Below are 19,096 nucleotides of genomic sequence, written 5' to 3'. Positions count from 1 at the left end.
CTCCCATTTTTCTCCCCACATATTTCCTTATCCCTTTAAACTTCTCCAGAATTGTCTTAACTTCCCACCCATTATATAACCTACCCATTAAGATATCCCCTTCGACTTCTCCACCAAAATATGCTTTTGCACGACTGCCATGTTTCTAACACTCAAAATGTTTTTGGCCTCTCTTATTTGACCTGGCAGGAACACCACACTGTGAAGCACCACTGCCTTTCCTTCCTTGCCCTCCATGACAATGTATCTTCCTGGTTTTCTTGTACCTCTTCTCAGTCTCCTTTCTAGGTTTCCATCCTACATACCCATTACATGTCTGATTTCCTAAAGTCTTGTCCTAGGTGATCTCCTCACTCTAATCTCCAGAGAAAAAGAGAAAGGAACAGAGGACAAAAGACCAAAAACGAAGGGTCGAAGAAGTGGGAGGAAACCTTAATACCAAAAGATAGGTGGGAAAGTGAGCTGAGAAAATTAGTAAAAGCTAACTTGCACACAACACACAAGTATAGAAGACTGATGAGGACCAGAAGAAACATAAATCAACATGCACCAGTACAAAGAGACAGACACTAGGAATGTCATGTGATAGAGGCTCTCCTCCTGGTTATCCTTAATGCTGAATAACGACAGTCAAGAGATCTCAGAAAGACTATTTATTCATAATCAAGGTAAAAATAGAGATCGTCTGGTAGTTATGATTCCCAATTACTATAAATGACAGTTTTCTTTTAAATTTATCGTATCACGACAAGAGTACCTATGGACTATGTTATTTTTAGAAGAAATCAGAACAAAGTTTTCTCAGGAATCCTCTATTTTTACAACTTAGAAGAGCATCTGAAAATCATTTTTACGATGATGTAAACAGAGAAAAACACTGAGACAATTCAGCTGATAGTTATAGTCACATGTTGTCTTAAAAACAAGTATTTGAGGGGCGCCTGGGTGGCTCAGTGGGTTAAGCCTCTGCCTTCGGCTCAGGTCATGATCTCAGGGTCCTGGGATCGAGCCCTGCATCGGGCTCGCTGCTCAGCAGGGAGCCTGCTTCCCCCTCTCTCTCTGCCTGCCTCTCTGCCTACTTGTGACCTCTCTATGCCAAATAAATAAAATCCTTAAAAAAAAAAAACTGAACATGCAGATATATGTATATATATATATATACATATATATATATATATAATGTATATATACTACAGAACTAGTGCACCCCGTATATATCACACAAACAAGACATTTTGAAAGACCAAAATCAGGGTTAAATATTTTTAAATACCTTGCTAATCATGATAGCTTCATACCACTATTCTCTAATGGTCCAAGATACAATACACACTTAAGGCACAGTTCGCCATTAATATAGAGGATGTCAGTCATTTTCAAAGAGTCTTCTCAATAATTCTGAAACTTTTAGGCCCAATTATAAGATTTGATTAGAAAATCACTTCTGTTAACCTCACAATAAGACTGATAAAGAACCTATGAAGTTATCAGTTCTGCCACTCCAATGCTGTTATACTTACAAATTAGTATTATCTTTATCATAGCTGAAAATGAGACTTCAAAGATTCAGATAATTTAGGGCTGCTGGAAAATCACGACTCCCATCAAGTCCATACACCTGATAAAATGAAAAACAAAATGGAGCAGCAGCAATTACAGCTTTCTACAGAACACAGATTTCCTTGCTGGCTAAACCACCACTGACTGCATATTCAGGTGCCAGGAAATGACAAATACCTATCCCTGTACATAACACTAAAGAAGTCATCAAATATGGGAAGCCCTGAGAAGCTTTCTGTATTTTCCTGAACTGGAGAGGAGCCAAGTTATCAGCATCCAACCTTGATGACAGACTTAAATGTAACTTTCTGTACTATTAATTGAAGTTGGGGATCACTTTTTATTGCCATTACACATGTGCCCAACATCCTACAACTTAGGGATTCTCCAGGCTGCTGAAACTGAGGGGCTTTTTTAAGTGGCCTCCATATGGGAATTTCCCAGGAACTGAGATTAACAGGGTTTTTCATGTCAGGGTCCTGGTAAGGGCCTATCATGATCTTCAATTTTGGTCAGTCATTTTAGTTAAAAACAGAGGTTACAACCCATAAGCCAACTTATCCGAGAACATGTAAATTGTGTTACAATACATGTCTGTGTGTGCTAGGGGTGGGGTGGGGATCACAATAGGGTCTGCAGTATAGAAATCCTACTACCTCCAGAGCAGCTGTGTACAGTTTGGTTGTACAGCACAAGGGACTACTTAATTTAAGAGGGCAAATGAAGATTAATACGCATTCCACTTCCTATGCCATGTAGTTGTTGGTGCTACATATGCCAAGAGGACATGTACTCCTAACTCTGTCAAAGATACCTTTTGGACTTGCAGCAGCCCTCATTCCTCCCCCTTAGAATACTCTGTATGCTATATGTGAAATGTAACCATTTGACATGCTTATTCATGTGACCACGACATTTGACTTATCAAGTACTTTAAAGCTTAACTTTAAAAAGTTCTAATGTTTTCCTTCAACTCAATGAATAATGTTACCTCATAATGTGTGACACCCATCCCATTCTGGAGACTACCGGTCTGGTATGTACTTGAAAATGCAGATGTAAATTTTAGAAAGGGGTCAAGGTTATAAGAAATGTAGGGCTCATACATTTAGGATGATAGTTTAACTTGGTGAGATCTAGAGACACAAGAACCAAATTACCCACATGTGAGTATATTAAAAAGGAGCAATGCAATCTAAAAATGGTATTTTGACATCAACTTTCCACCAGGACAGCGTAACCAGTGACAAGTTTGCCTACCATAAACAACTGTATGTAACTGGGAAGAATACATGAGGCAACTGTCTTCCGGCACTGGACAACAGGCAATGACGACTGTGATCCCTGAAAAAGGGGAAATTCAGGAAGTGAACTCTAAGATGTCCTGATTCTCTGCCTGGGGACTATTTCCCAACCATAATGTAGGCAACAAAAGCCTAACTAGAACATAGCTTAAAAAGCCTGAGAAAGATCTGGGGCTTGAAACAAATTAAACACCAAAGAGAGGAGAGCTACAAAAAGTGAGGGTGCCAGCAGTCTTCTCTAGGGTTTCTCCAAGTCCCTGGCTGAAGGATACCATGCATGTGCACAGCAAGACTTTGCAAAGCTTACCAGAGAACAGTAGCTAAGGGATTGAGAAAAACAAAGATACTAGAGGCCCAAGAAGAACAAAGAGAAAACGAAGTTTTTAAAAGTAGTCTTAGGGGCGCCTGGGTGGCTCAGTGGTTTAGGCCGCTGCCTTCGGCTCAGGTCATGATCTCAGGGTCCTGGGATCGAGTCCCGCATCGGGCTCTCTGCTCGGCAGGGAGCCTGCTTCCCTCTCTCTCTTTCTGCCTGCCTCTGCCTACTTGTGATCTCTCTCTCTGTCAAATAAATAAAATCTTTAAAAAAAAAGTAGTCTTAAACTTGATCATACTAATAATTACTTAAAATGTAAATGGTTAAACAATTAAAAGCAAAAATTTATAGGCTGGATTAAAAAAGCAAGACACTACTATTCACTACGTACAAGAGACCTCTTTAAATAGAAAGGTTAAAAGTAAAAGAATGGAAAAATATACCATTCAAACAGAGGTAGAAAACTGGTGTAGTTGTATTAACCTAAGACAACGGAGACTACATGAAAAAGTAGTATGAGAGAGAAAGAACATTTCATAGTGTTCAAAAGGCAGACAATTAATCAATTAGATAAAACTTCAAAATACTTGCAGCAAAAATCAGGATTAAGGGAATAAAAAGGTCAACAACCATGAGGCTTTAACATTCTTCTCTCCATTACAGATAGAACAATTAGAACTCCCCCCCCCCCCAAAAGAAAACCAAACCAAAACAAAGATTTTCACAACACTATCAAACAACTTGACCTAACTGACATTTATAGAACTACACCAAACAACTGTGGATATAATTTAAATTCTTTTCAAATACACACAGACCATTCACCAAGAAAGATAATATATTAGGAAATCAAATGTCTCAATAACTTCGAAAGAGTGAAGTCTTACAGACTTAACAAAAAAAAAAAGAGTATTTTTTTCTTGCTACAATGGAATAAGTGATACAGAAAATCCCCAAATAACTTTAAATTTTTTAAAAGATTTTATTTATTTATTTATTTGACAGACAGAGATCACAAGTAGGCAGAGAGGCAGGCAGAAAGAGAGGAAGAAGCAGGCTCCCCGCTGAACAGAGAGCCCCATGTGGGGGCTCAATCCCAGGACTCTGGGATCATGACCTGAGCCAAAGGTAGGGTCTTTAACCCACTGAGCCACCCAGGCGCATGCCCCCACCCCCCGCCTCCAAATAATTTTAAATTAACACATTTCTGAGCAATCCATCAGTCACAGAAGAAATCACAAGAAAAATTTTAAGATATTTTAATAGAATGTTAAAAACACAAAATTTGTTTGAGGTGGCCAACGTGTGTGCTTAGAGAGAAAACTCTACCTTTAAAGCAGAGACAATAAATAAAATTAACAAAGCCAAAAGTTAGCTGATAAGCCCTTAGGAATAGCAAGCAAGAAAAAGAGCAAACACTACAAATAGAAACAAAGGAGGTCCGGGACATTGTTCAGGCCCTGAAAACATTAAAAGGGGAAGGGAATGTGTGAACAAATATATGCTAAAAATGTACCAATTAGATAAAACAGAAAATTTTCAATTTATCTAAATGGATTCATGAAGAAATAAAACATCTGAACAACCCTTTATCAAGTAAAGACACTAAATTCCTAATCAAAAACCTTCTCATAAACAAAACTCCAAACCCAAATGGATTCATTGAATTCTGTCAAATATTTAAAGAATTAATAGTAATTTTACAAAACCTTTTTCAGAAAACTAGAGATGGAACACTTTATATACTTTCTGAGGCCAGTTACTACCCTGATACCAAAATCAGTTAAAGATACAAGAGAACTCTATCACCAATATTCCCCAAGAACATAAAAAAAGTCCTTAAAATATTAGCAAATCAAATCCAGAAGTACACAAACAGAATACATGGTGACCAAGCAGAGCATATCCCAAGAATGCAAGATAGGTTTAACATCTTCACCACATTAACAGAAAAAAGGTGAAAACCCAGATGATCATTTTAACAGATGCAGAAACTGCATAACAAAATTCATCATCCAACACAATTAAAATCCTCAGCACACTATGAATAGCAGGGAGCTTCTTAATTTTGATAATAGGCAACTGTAAAAAGCTAATAGTTCTAACATATTAATGATGAACAACTAACGTTATCCTCCTAAGCTCAGGAATAAGGCAAGGATGTCACCTCTCATTTAACAGTGAAATTAAACTTCTATTCAATATTGAACTGGAGGTCCTATTTAGTGCAATAAGGGAAGAAGATAACAGAAATTAGGAAAGAAAGAAGTAAAACTATCTACCTGTGAGCAAGAGGATAGTCTAAGAAGAAAACCTTAATGACAAAAAAAACTGATTAAAAAAAAATATATTAAGCTTTAATCATCGAATTTAGAAAGATAATGGGATACAATCAATGTACAAAAGTAAATTGTATTTTAGCTATCAACAATTGGAAATGATATTTCCTAAAAATACCAATATCATTAAACAACATCATAAAATATTTTTGGAATAAACTAAAATACTGTGCAAGACTACTATGATAAAATAGTGTTGAAAGCAATTAAAGATCTAAATAGGAGATAAAACATGTTTATAGATAGGAATACTTAATGTTGTTAGATCATTCTCCCAAAGTAGTATCTGGATTTAATGCAATTCTAATCAAAATTGTAGCAGGCTTCTGTGTAGAAATTAACAAGCTGATTCTAAAATGTATGAAGAAACGTAAATGACTTCAAAGAGCAAAACAATTTTTGAAAAAGAACAAAACTGTCCAACTGAAAATTTACTTTAAAAGCTATGGCAACAGGGGCACCTGGGTGGCTCAGTCAGTTAAGCGGCTGCCTTCAGCTTAGGTCACCATCTGAGGGTCCTGGGCTGGAGCCCCACACCAAGCTCCTGCCCAGCAGGAAGTCTATTTCTGCTTCTCCCTCTCCATCTGCCCCTCCCCCTGCTCATGCTCCTGTGTGCTCTCTGGTGCTCTCGTATAAATAAATAAAATCTTAAAAAAAAAAGAAAGAAAGAAAGAAAGAAGCTACAGCAATTAAAAAAAACAAACAAACCCCACTTATTACTGACTGGATAGCTCAAAAGAACAGAAAAGTGTATAGAAACAGAACCATACATATATGTTAAACTGATTTTTTTTTTTTTTTTAATATTTTATTTATTTATTTGACAGACAGAGATCACAAGTAGGCAGAGAGGCAGGCAGAGAGAGAGGAAGGGGAGCAGGCTTCCCACTGAGCAGAGAGCCTGATGTGGGGCTCGATCCCAGGACCCTGGGATCATGACCTGAGCTGAAGGCAGAGGCTTTAACCCACTGAGCCACCCAGGTGCCCCTGTTAAACTGATTTTTAACAAAAATGCCAAAGTGATATAATGGGGAAAGTACCCTTTTCAATAAATGGTACTTTGACATATGGTTGAAAACATGAACCTCAACTCTAATGCCTCATACAAAAATTGCTCAAAATAGATGATACATCTAAATATAAAAACCAAAACTATAAAAGTGCTGAAAGGACAAAGTCTTAGTAAACTTAGGGTAGGCAAAGAATTAACTATAAAAGAAAAAAAATGACAAATCAGATTTAAATAAAATTTAAAACTTGAGCTCTTCAAAAGACAGTATTAAGAAAATGAACAGGCAAGCTACAGAAGTAAATATGTGCAGTACATGTATCTAACAAAGGACCAGGATACAGAATGTATATCAAGAATATTTACTTTTCAATAATGTAATCAATTACATAATTTTAAAAATCTACAAAAGACAAACTGAAATTCTACCAAAACGCTATAATAACTAATAAGCACAGGGAAAGATGCTCATCATTATTCATCGGGGAAATGAAAATTAAAACCATGAGACTCCCCTTTGCACATACTAGAATGAGTAAAATTAAAGACTAACACCCAAATTGGCGAGGATATGAACCAACTGGAACTCTCATAGGTTGCTGGAAGGAATGCAAAACAGTACAACCAGTGTAAATACACATTTATGATGCAAACAAGAAATTCCAATTCTAAGTATTTACTCAAGGAAATGAAAACACATCCACATAAAGACTTTGTCTACAAATATTTGTAACAGTTTTATTTGTAATAGCCCCCAATTCAAAACAATAGTATAATTTCCATTAACAGATGAATACCATATATAAAACTGGTAGGCAATATGGATCTGTCTTAAATACTATTAATTCTCTGACATGTATCTTGTACTCACAAGGTGATTTATACTTCTCACCAAGAACCCAAAGAAATTATATCCCAGAATTGACAGTTACATCTTATAGACTGCCAGCTAGTAAAGAAGTGTAAGAAAACTGATGGATTCCTATTTTTCACTCTCCCTGGACAAATAATGTGACCCTTTTCAAGAGTATGCCCAGTATTCTTGTAAAAATAGCTTAGGGTGAGGGGATGGGGTAACTGGGTGATGGGCATTAAGGAGGGCACGTGATGTGATGAACACTGGGAGTAACAGGCAACCGATAAATTATTGAACACTACATCTGAAACTAACGATGTACTATATGTTGGCTAATTTAATATAAACAAAAAATTAAAAAGAAAAAAATAGCTTAGAGCCTGCAACTCTTGCTGAACACTACCTGAATGCCGCAAAATATTGCACAATGTTGTAACATTTCTTTAAGATCAGTTCGTCTTCTGACTTCAGGTACCTATAATGTACCTAAAGAAAATCTATTTTCTAAGCTCTTCCCTCTTTCCTGGATATAACCTCACACTAAGAAAAGGAAAGTCACACCTGAGGTAGTCATCCAACTTTAGCATGTGGTCACTCAACCTCATTCCTTCCAACTGGCAGCCTTACAAAGGACAGTTTCAACCCATGTTCTCAATGAAGCGTTGGGAACTAGCGTAACTGTATCTGAGCATTTATAAATTATAATATATATCTTTATGTTATTATAAGTTAGCCTTATTTCTTTTTTACAAAAAAATATTTTAGTAGGATTTATTTTCTATGAATTTCATTTAGGATTAACAGGGAGCACCAAAAATTACTAAATAGAAAAATTCGGCCTGATAGTGTTGAAAACTATTATTCTATATCTTGAATTTTGGTCTTAATTTCCTAAAGAATCCTCTTATGATCAATTTTATTTTGGAATATAATACTGCTTGAACTAAAGAAACACTAAGGTTTAATACTATACTCTAGAATTCTAAAAATACACCAAGCAGGGCTCTCTGGAGGATGGGCCTAGAAATCTAAATTTTTTTAAAGATTTTTATTTATTTCAGAGAGAGAGAGAGAGAGAGAGAAAGCAGGGAGGAGGGGCAGAGGAAGAGGCAGAAGCAGGCTCTCTGCTGAGCACAGAGTCTGCTACCTGGTAAGGGCTAGGATCCCAGGATCCTGAGATCATGACCTGGCCTGAAGGGAGACACTTAACCAGCGGAGCCACCCAGGCTCCTCTAGAAATCTAAATTTTTAATAAGTATACCAGTGACTCTAGTAGGGCTATAAATCTGAAAACCACTATCTAAATCTAAAAGTGAAGAGTGTAACTACAACATGATTGTGGCCTCCACAAAACTTGTTTTGTTTGACCTATAGAATGGGCCTGTGTGCATGTTTATTTTTTTTATTTACTTGCCAATATCTATTACTAGAGAAAGCTCTCACAGAAATCCGGGCTTCAGACTTTTCATTAAGAGAAATTATATATATATATATATATATATCCTTTAATACTGGTCCTCCCCTCTCTTGCATGACAACCTGCTGGAGCTTAGTTTGCTTCCTCTCCTTTTCCCTCCCCCCTCATTCCTATTATTTCACCCCCAAGATCATAGGTCTCTAACTCAGATAGCTAGCTTAGCTCCTGCAGGTATTAAAGTCTGACCCATAATGACTATCCACAGTTTCATTAGGAGAATGCAGTACAGGTGATCCAATGAACCCTATATATTTATGAAATGTACTGGCTCAAGTTTTACTTCAGCTGGTATTAAAATAAGTTTGCAAGGAGAGAAGGGAGAATATATTCAAGTCGGTAAGACTCAAGATAAATAGTATCTTTAATTTATTGAACATAACCCTAACTTCCCTTGTACTGTATTTAAAGTATCATTGTTAGTGACTTTGTCTTTCTTAGTATAAAAACAAAAACATTACCTTCTAATTTAAATGCTTTCTTGGAACTCTTGCTGATAATACAAACACCAAGATAAAATACATTGAGAGATGAGAATTACACAGCACATTCTGAGAAATCTGAAATTGAAAACGTGTCTTCAGAGTTTAGTTTCAGAGTTTTTATTACCCATGTTCCCATTCATATCATGGCCAGGAACATGATAAATCTTAATTCTAGAATTATGCAAAACCCAGATCCTAATCGGCTACCAGCCTGCTTAACCAATTAAAATATAAATAAAAGAAACCTTAAAATGTGTCTAAAAATTAAGAACTAAGATTGAAGTTTCACTTATACTAAATTTCCACAGGTGGGCCACACCAGAGAAAACAGTGTGAAAGATCTGAGACTTCAGCCTACTTGCAAGCTAGCTTACCATTTGGTACAAAATACAAAGACTCAGGGATGAGACAAGGGGCAGTTTATTAGTTACTCACAATAACATAAGCCAAAGCATCAACATTTTTGCACTGGTTCCCAGAATTCCATTTCCCACCAGACAAGATGAAAAGGGCCAGCTGACACCTGCACAGGAGTGGGTTGTGTTACACAGGAGGAAACCTAAGCTTAGAGAAGCCCAATCTTTTATCATGGGCAGTAAGCATGCCGGCCTTTTACTCCAGTAGACATTAACTGGACCATGTGCATGTCTGATCTTTGCTCTGGTGGAAGACACTATCTCTATCTTCCAAGGCTGTCCTTATAGAAACACGTTTTAAAAATAGAAACAAAGGGCAGTCAGTACCTCCCTGGCACGACCTGCAGAAACTGAGCGACCCATGGAAAATTGGCTCCCTCAACTAGATACTGTTTGTAACGTATAATCAAATGAAGAGTCTAACACTACTATTTATGCATCAATTTTATTATATACCTTGACCCAGCTTCAATTATTTAATTAACATTTTATCTCAAATCAACTAGACCCTCTAACAGAATGTATTAAAAATGAATTATTCCCTTTTCCAGTTACTTTCTATTTTAAAAAAAGAAGTGCTCCTATATTTGCACTATTACAATTTAAAATCCTCAAGCAATCTTCCAGAATAACTACTGTACTTACTTCAACTAACTTTAAATGTTTCAAACCTGTTAACGTTGGCAAAGGGAACTACCTGTCAAAAGTCTCATTATACACAAACAAATACCACAAAGAGAACAGTAACTTCAACATTTCTAGCTGTCCTCTACGAAATACAAGAAAAGCCTGCACCCCAAATCACTTTGTTCTACTTCTCTTTACCCTTTACCGTTTCAAAAGAAAATCTTCCAATGAGAAAAGACAACAAAATGCCGTTTCTTTTGGCTCCTTTGTCCCTAGCAGAAGGGAGTAAAATCGGGGACTCGTTAAGGTAAAGAACCTGAAACAGGCAAGATAGTAAATAGACGGCATCCGATCTGTAATCAATCACCGAAGAAAGTCACCATCACTTCATCTTCATCCCTCCCTTCCCCCCTCCAGCTCAAATAACGTGCGTATACACGAGATGATTAGGATCATATGGACCCGGACAAAGCTTTGGGGAGGCAGAGGGTAGCAGTTAACAAGATGCAGTCGGCAAAGAATCCGAGATACCCACTAGAGCCCACTCCAACACACGTTTTCAAAAGTGCGGGTCGCCCGGGCCACCCAACCCTGGAGGAGAACGCCGAGCAGCAGGAGGAGCGGCAGCGGCGCCGCCAAGTCCTCAGCACCCGTGGAAGTTGCTCGCGGGGCGCGCGGCACGCCGCAGAGCGCGCGGGCCCTCCATGTCACCGCCGCCAACACAGACCCTCCTCCTCGCCCCTCCCCCGTCGCGCACCCCGGGCGGCGGCGACATGACAGCGGGTCGCGCCGCACAAGGGCGCTCGCCTCCCCGAGCCCCTCCCCGGGCTCCCCCGCGCCCACGGCCGGCTCTCACCTTGGGTGGCGAACGGCGAAGAGCCGCTGACCGGCGAGCCGGGGGCGGGGACGGGCGGCGGGGTCTCGGCCGAACCCAGCATGGGCGCGGGCAGCATGAGGTAGCGCTGGGGCGCGGGCAGGCAGCGCTGGCAGAAGGAGTGCAGGCAAGGCAGCAGCTTGGGCGCCCGGCTCTGGATGTTCTGGTGGCACACGGCGCAAGTGTCCAACAGGTTGAGCCGGGCCGCCTCGCCTCCGCGCTCCGAGTCGGGGCCCTGCCGACTCTCGGCCTCGTTCTCCCCGCTTGGCGCCGCCGAGGGCCCCCCGGCGGCCGCCGCCGAAGCCGCTGCGGCCGCCGTCGCCGCCTTCTCCACAGCCACCTCCATTGTCCTGCCCCCGCCGCCGCCGCCGGGAAAGGGGGAGCGCGGTCTCCGCCTGCCGCCGCCCCCGACGACCTCCTCCGCCTCCTCACAGGCCGCTTGGGTGACCCGCGGGAGAGGGAGGGAGGGCGGGCCGGGCCGAGGAAGCCTCCTCAAGCCCCGGGGATCCGCCTCCCGGGTGGCGCGGCCGGAAGAAGGGGATCTGTCAGCGGGAACCGTTCCTCGCACCGGGAAGGCTGCGCCCCGTCCGCTTCGCCAACCGCCGCGGCGCTCGTCGAATCCGCCCAGCCCGCCCTCGTCTCCCCGCCTTTCTCCCTGGGCCCCCGGCCCACCTCAAGCCCCGCCCCCACCCACCCTCTCCCAGCAACTGAGGCGACGGCAGGGAACGCGCAGCCCAATAGCCGCCTCGCCTGGCCAGGGGGCGGGGCCTGCCCAAGCCCGCGAGGCTCCGACGGCCGCGGCGGGAGGCTGGGAGGTGGGAAGGCGCTTGCCCAGCCCCGCCCCCACCGAACTCCTAGAGCCGCGGCTTCTGATTGGGCCTTTGTGTATGTTTCGCTCCTCGGAAAAGATTAAGGGATCATTTGTTAATGACAGACCGACTAATTCGGTCCGCCTGTGTTAGCCCCTCCTATGGGGCGGAGCTCCACCGTGTGCACTCAACGCGCTTAATTAAGTAACTGCTCCGAAAAGTCTCGTTTTACTGCTGAAAGACCGGGGTCCTGTAGGAGGAGTAAATATGGTGGGAGGGTCAAAGGATGACGAAGTAGAGATTGTGAAGAGCAAACAAGGGAAGAATTTTATAAATGGAGATTGTTGTGTGAAAAAGATACTGTGGTGGCAGCATGGATATGCCACCTGAATTCACTCTTCTCCATTATGAAATGAGGGAACATGAAGAATAAGGGTGGAGGTTCTCTTGTAAAGTCGGGAATTTTAAAGGATTCCCCCCAGTGAAAAGGGTGAAATTAATTTTTAAAGTCAGCGATTTGCTTTTCAAATGAATAAAAATGGTTCTTTCTCCAAGAAACAAATATATAAAGATTGTTTGAAACTGTCTTTATTGTATAAATGTGACATCAATTTGAGAAATTGTATAAATGTGACATCAATTTGAGAAATAAAAATAAATATCAGGACTGAAGTCCAAGTAATTCCTTCAAAATTTTTTTCATCCTGCCCCCCAAAACACACAGACTTACATCAGAAGGGACACACATTTTCACTCAAAAAATGGCCAAACTTTGGGGTGCCAGGCTGGCTCCGTCAGTAGAACATGTGACTCTTGATCTTAAGGTTGTAAGGTCAAGCCCCACACTGGGAGTGGAGACCAAAAAAAAAATTTTTTTTTAAGGAGCTTGAAGTATAGAAAGGGGAGGAGGGACACAAAACTTTTGAACACACATGTAAAAAAAATGTAAGTGCAATTTTAAGTACAAATGAAGTAGTGCTGGATCATTGAGGAAAGTGGGATGGGGTCAGAAGTCCTCGTTAAAGTTGGAAAGATCCAAGGAGAAAAAAAATCCCATGAGGAAGAACAACCTGACTCTCCTTACCTTTTCCACCAGCTTCATTCCCAAACAAATCCTAAATCCCAATCACCACAGGCCTCCAAGAGTGAAGTTCTTCTTCACGACCTTCAAGGGCTATCTATTTATTTTGTATAGTGGTAGTTACTTAAACCTTAGTTTGCATAAGAATCACTGGCAAGCTTACTTAAAAGCAGGCTCACCCCCAAATTCCAATTTTAGAAGCATCTGGTGACTGTGATCTGGGCAGTCCAGGACCACCCTTAGGAAAATAGGGGCCATCTCAAATTTCTTAACCCACCTATCGTCCCTCTGTGATTTCATCCCTCTTCCATCCTTTACCTCTCAAGCTGAAACTCCGTCTACTCTCATACTTTATGCACCAGCAATTTTAATACCTCCCTGCTTTGCACATGCTGTTCCCTTTGATTTGGAATGCTTTTCCCTAAAAATCAGACTTACCAATTGTCTCCCTAAACCACCCCAGATGAAGTTCATCATTCTTTCCCCAGTAATCATTCTGTACCCCATCTTTTTGTAGCCGCACCTTGCAAATCTTTATATCCTAGGAAAGCAAATTCTGCTTTATAAATTAATGATTTAATATGCTAATAATTCATTACGGAGATGGTATACAGGATTCAAGCAGACTAAAGACAAGTGCCTTTTATTCCCTTTGATGATGGTGGTGCAGAAGGAAAAAATGAGGGTATATTGTGGAAGTTTGTTTTTGGAGAATTCCACACAATTTGATAACAACCCCCTAGTTTAGTTTCTTAAATCATCATGGATAATCAGTTTTAGAGAAAATTATTTTCCATATTCTTAGGCTTCCTAGTCTCATGTAGTTAAAACAATTATGTGTTTTACTTTGTTCAACTATATATGGTTTCTGGTCTTTTTAATTCCAGAAAAGGCATTTATTGTTTTAAATGTTTTTATCATGTGATTTTCTTACCTAGGTATTGTCTTCCCAAGTGCGTTGCAAAAATATTTCACAGGGATCCACACTATGATAGATGATTCTTCCTTAATTATAGCTCTCATCTATCTCCCACTCGTGTTCTATAATGGCTCTGACTCCCTTCTTCATCCAAGGCTCTCCATAATTTCAGCCCTATCTGATCTCCCCGCCTGCTCCTACAGCGGGCCCATATCTACTCTAAGCTCCAGCCTAACTGGATGGCTTGCCATTTTCTAAACTGCACCAACACCACCCCTACCATCCCTCTGAGAGAGGGGAGTAATATTTGTCTCTGCTAGAACAGAAAGGGCTCTGCAAGGAGAGCATGAGCATTTGAGGCCAGTGAGGGTCTCTCATGCGTACCCCTTCCGTGGTAGTGATGAATAGAAATTCCAGTCTTGGGGTGCCTGGGTGGCTCAGTGGGTTGAGTCTCTGCCTTCGGCTCAGGTCATGATCCCGGGGTCCTGGGATCAAGCCCCGCATCGGGCTCTCTGCTCAGCGGGGAGCCTGCTTCCTCCCCTCTCTCTGCCCGCCTCTCTGTGTACTCTCTCTCTGTCAAATAAATAAAATCTTAAAAAAAAAAAAAAAAGAAATTCCAGTCTTCCAGGAGACTTTAACAAAATCATTTTTGAGTAGTATTCTTCGAGGTTATGATACATGTCTAGGCAAGGAGGATGTGAGACAGCCCCCTTTACCTAATCTTCTATAGCTACAGAGGAATAAGGAAAAGATTTCTGCACCTTCCGTAGTAGCTGAGAGGTTCGAATAACTTGCGACCTCACTGTTAGCACAAGGATGCCTTGTGCAGGGACCGAAGGCGGTCTCAGCAGTCAAGAACCAATGCAAGCAAGGCACATTTTGTGTATGCCATCATGAACTGATGTCCTAGATCCACTGTCTTTCCCACATATGCCATGGCCCTATTAAACCCTTCGATCTTCAAAATAGCCCTAGACAGAAAGGTAAATGAATATTATATTGATGGATTTAAAATCCAAAATGATAACCAAAACCAAAATGGAAACAAAACCTGAAGTAACTGAGAATAGGATTAGGTTAAATTTTCTGCCATCAGGATAAAGGGTTAACCCTGCGAGCATGGGTAACTCAAATCCTGCACATTCCAAAGAAAGACTTGGTCCTTGATGGGCTCTTGGGAGATGCCCTTTGAACCTCTATCCTACCTGATAAGAGTGTTGCTGTATGCCTGAGGCTTTAGTCTTACACTCTTAACAGTTTGATCATAATTTATACTAACAATATGACTTATGCTCACACTTTTTTTTTTTTTTTAAATATACTTGAGACTCTGGGTCACAGTGTGTTTGACCTCTTGAAGGCAGGAGACTGAATAGTTAAGGTCAGTCACCTAGGTACTCCATGCTGGTGTGACTGACCCCCAGTTAAAATCCCTGATACCAAGGCTTGGTGTATTCCCCTTGCTGGCAACACTTTACCCATGTTGTTACACAAAGCTGCTAGAGAATTAAGCCGGCTAGTGAGACTCCACTGGCAGAAGACTCCTCGAAGCTCTCTCCTGGTTTCTCCTGGGCTTGGCCTATGTGCCTTTTTCCTTTACTAATTTTAATCTGTATCCTTTTGCCATAATGGTTAGTAACTGGGATATAGATGGATCTATTTTTCTGAATCTTATGAATCCTTCCAGCAGATCTTTGAAACAGGGGTGGTCTTGGGGACAGCCAACACAATGGGCATGCCATTTCTCCTACTGGATTGCAACTCCTTGAGACTCAGAACCATCTCTTCTCTTTCGTATTCTTTTCATATCCCACAAATCGCTTGGAAGCAAAAAATCTAGAGGTTGGCTCCTCCTGCTCTCTTCCTTTCACCCTTTGCTTCAACCTCAATTATAGCTCCTTTGCTCAATGGTTTTGTTTGTTTGTTTGTTTGTTCCTTCTTGTGAGCCATTTGCTGAAGAGGAAGGCCCGGGAGAGATCATTGCAGTGATTTCCCTTTTCCCTAATCACCTCCCTCCTGTAGTCATTTTTTTTAGGTAAACGTTGGTTTTAGAACATGAAATGTGGAGGAATAGAAGTCGCCAAAGGGCTGGGGAGTGACAGGAAAAGGGACACATTTATCCCCTTGTCTGATGGACGAGAGTAATGAAGCGGCCTGTAAACTGAATACTGACTCATGAGGTTTTGTGGACGGAGATGTTACAGACATTTGGAGCAAGTTAACTTAGGTGCTGGGAGCAATACCTCTGCAGACCATTCTGGGAATATCTAAGGGCAGAGAGCAGCCCCACCTTTTAATATTCTGCCTGCTCTGTGGAAGCACTTTGGGTTTTATTACGAGATTAGGAATTGCAGAGAAGAAAAAGAAGAAAGAGGCGACAGAAAACGCATAGATCAAGTGCAAGTCAATCAGATGACCAAGAAAAAAAAAAAAAGAAGAGGGTGAGAACAAAGAAGATAATAAGGGAACAAATGAAAGAAAACAAATAGAATAAAAGGAAAAAGGAGTAACAACTGCAGATAACAAGAGAAGAAAAAGTGGAAAGAGAATGAGGAGATTTATAACCCTCTGTGGGGAAAGGGGAAATTAGGAGAAATGAGTGGGCGGACCACAGTGGGGGTTTGAAAGAACTCTGAAACTGACGACATGGTGTATTCCGAGAAATAACTTATAAAAAATGTATCCTAGCACAACCCAACATAAAACACAAATAGAGCAGAAGCCATTTCTTCTTCCCAAGACACATTTCACTTGATAATAGAATTCCTGGTACACATTTGTACTTTCGAAAAGTGTCATTCTTTTGAGTTTTTTTTCTCCTAACATTTACCCCATATGAAACAAATCTTCATTTGTTACATAGCTTTTTGTTTGCTTTTATGATGTGATGCATCAAGGACTACTTTTAGCTCTGCCTGTTCTTCCGTTCTATAACTTGTTCTTAATTTAGCCCAAAAATGTCTGACATAGCCCCCCTAAGAATTTACTGCTTCTGGGGCATATGTTTTCGGAATCTATGTAAACATATTCTATACATGCACACCAACACATATATAATTTGACATAACTGGAGTCATAATATACGTGATTTTAGTAATTTTTTTAAATCAATGCTATGAACTGAATTGTGTCGTCCTTTAAATTCAAATGCTTAAACCCTAATCCCATATGTGAGTGTTTTTGGAGATAGGGTCCTTGGGACTTAATTAAGATTAAATGAGGTCATCAGAGTAGAGACCTGGTCTGATAGGGTTGGTGTCCTTGTAAAAGTAGGAAGAGACCAGAGAGCATTCTCCTCCCTTGCCTCTCCCCCCCCCCCCCAGCACATGCAACAAGGAAAGGCCATGTGAAGACCTAGCAAGATGGCCATCTGCCAGCCAGGAGGAGAGCTCTCATCAGAAACTGCATTGGCTAGAATCTTGATCTTATACTTCCTAGCCTCCTGAACTGTGAGAAGTAAGTTTCTGTTGTTTAAATCCTTCCGTCTATAGTATGTTATTATAGCAGCTCAAGAAGCCTAAAAGGGGGGCGCCTGGGTGGCTCAGTGGGTTAAGCCTCTGCCTTTGGCTCAGGTCATGAACTCAGGGTCCTGGGATTGAGCCCCTCATTGGGCTCTCTGCTCAGCAGGGAGCCTGCTTACCCCCCACCCCTAGCCTGCTGCTTGTGATCTCTGTCAAATGAATAAATAAAATCTTAAAAAAAAAAAAAAAAAAGCCTAGGGGCACCTGGGTGGCTCAGTGGGTTAAGCCTCTGCCTTCGGCTCAGGTCATGATCTCAGGGTCCTGAGATCGAGCCCCACATCAGTCTCTCTGCTCAGCAGGGAGCCTGCTTCCCCTCTCTCTCTCTGCCTGCTTCTCTGCCTACTTGTGATCTCTGTCTGTCAAATAAATAAATTTAAAAAAAAATCTTAAAAAAAAAAAGCCTAAAAAAACACAACAATGCAGGTAGACATTTACAGATTTATGAAATCACTTTTAATGATTGCTTATGCTTCCATTATAACAAAATTTATGTTTAAAAAACTATATTGACCGATATTTAAATCTGTATTAATTAAGTTATGGGCTAAGCTGGTATAACAATTCCAGCAGCTCAAACAATATCAAGTTTATTTTTCTGTCATATACTATGCCCCACTGTAGGTCCGCAGCTCTGTTTCTCAATCATTCAAGGCAACAGTTCTTCTAGCTTGTTATTCTGTCATTCCTTAAAATGGTGTCTTTGTCAACATGGCCAGATTGGGCCCACAAGTGCTATGTTTTCACCTGAGAAGAGAGAGGAACTGGCAATTTCCATCAAGTAACACAATAGTTGGGAGTTTGCTTCCACTCACACTATGTTGTCACAGGGCCACACCTAGCTTCGAGGTAAGCTGGGAAATGTCCTCTTCAGTGGAATAGTCATACATCTTAAAACTCAGCAGAAGTAGACATTCTATTAGTAAAGGGATAAGGGAAGATTGGATCTGGGTAGATGGGGGCAAAAATTAGTAATCTGACATATGATTGTTTTCAGCATTTTACTTATCTCTGTGACCTTACCCTGAATTCCTAGAAGTGAATCTCTTAGAACAAGGGTTGCACAATTAATATCGTTATATTTATTGCCACACTGCCCTTCAGAAGTAATTTATACTGGGGCGCCTGGGTGGCTCAGTGGGTTAAAGCCGCTGCCTTCGGCTCAGGTCATGATCCCAGCGTCCTGGGATCGAGCCCCGCATCGGGCTCTCTGTTCAACAGGGAGCCTGCTTCCTCCCTTCTCTCTCTGCCTGCCTCTCTGCCTACTTGTGATCTGTCTGTCAAATAAATAAATTAAAAAAAAAATCTTTAAAAAAAAAAGAAATAATTTATACTACATTCTACCAATGTTTTACGTAAATGCCAATTTCCCTACCTCTTTGCCATTATTCTAGTTAATCTTTGCTAATCGGAGTGTCTAAAAAAAAGTAACCCAGTATTGATCTTATTTTCATTTCTTTGATTAACACTGAGGTAGAACATATCTTCATATATATGGGGGCATTTGTATCT

At 40.9% G+C, this 19,096-nt stretch overlaps 1 protein-coding gene across 2 annotated transcripts in view; it reads right to left on the bottom strand.

Annotated features, from left to right (window-relative positions):
* The window catches only part of TRIM24 (tripartite motif containing 24), a 94,083-nt gene extending 82,201 nt beyond the window's left edge, over window positions 1-11,882 (bottom strand). For both annotated transcript variants that reach the window (XM_080818771.1, XM_080818772.1), the window contains exon 1: window positions 11,240-11,882. In XM_080818771.1, the coding sequence (XP_080674897.1) occupies window positions 11,240-11,603 (364 nt within the window). In that variant the 5' untranslated portion in view covers window positions 11,604-11,882. The remainder of the gene's footprint in view (window positions 1-11,239) is intronic.
* Between the last annotated feature and the right edge of the window lie 7,214 nt (window positions 11,883-19,096).

This window comes from Martes martes, assembly GCF_963455335.1.
Source record: "Martes martes genome assembly, chromosome: 11".
Classification (NCBI taxonomy): Eukaryota; Metazoa; Chordata; class Mammalia; order Carnivora; family Mustelidae; genus Martes; species Martes martes.
This window is presented reverse-complemented; position numbering and strand designations above follow the sequence as displayed.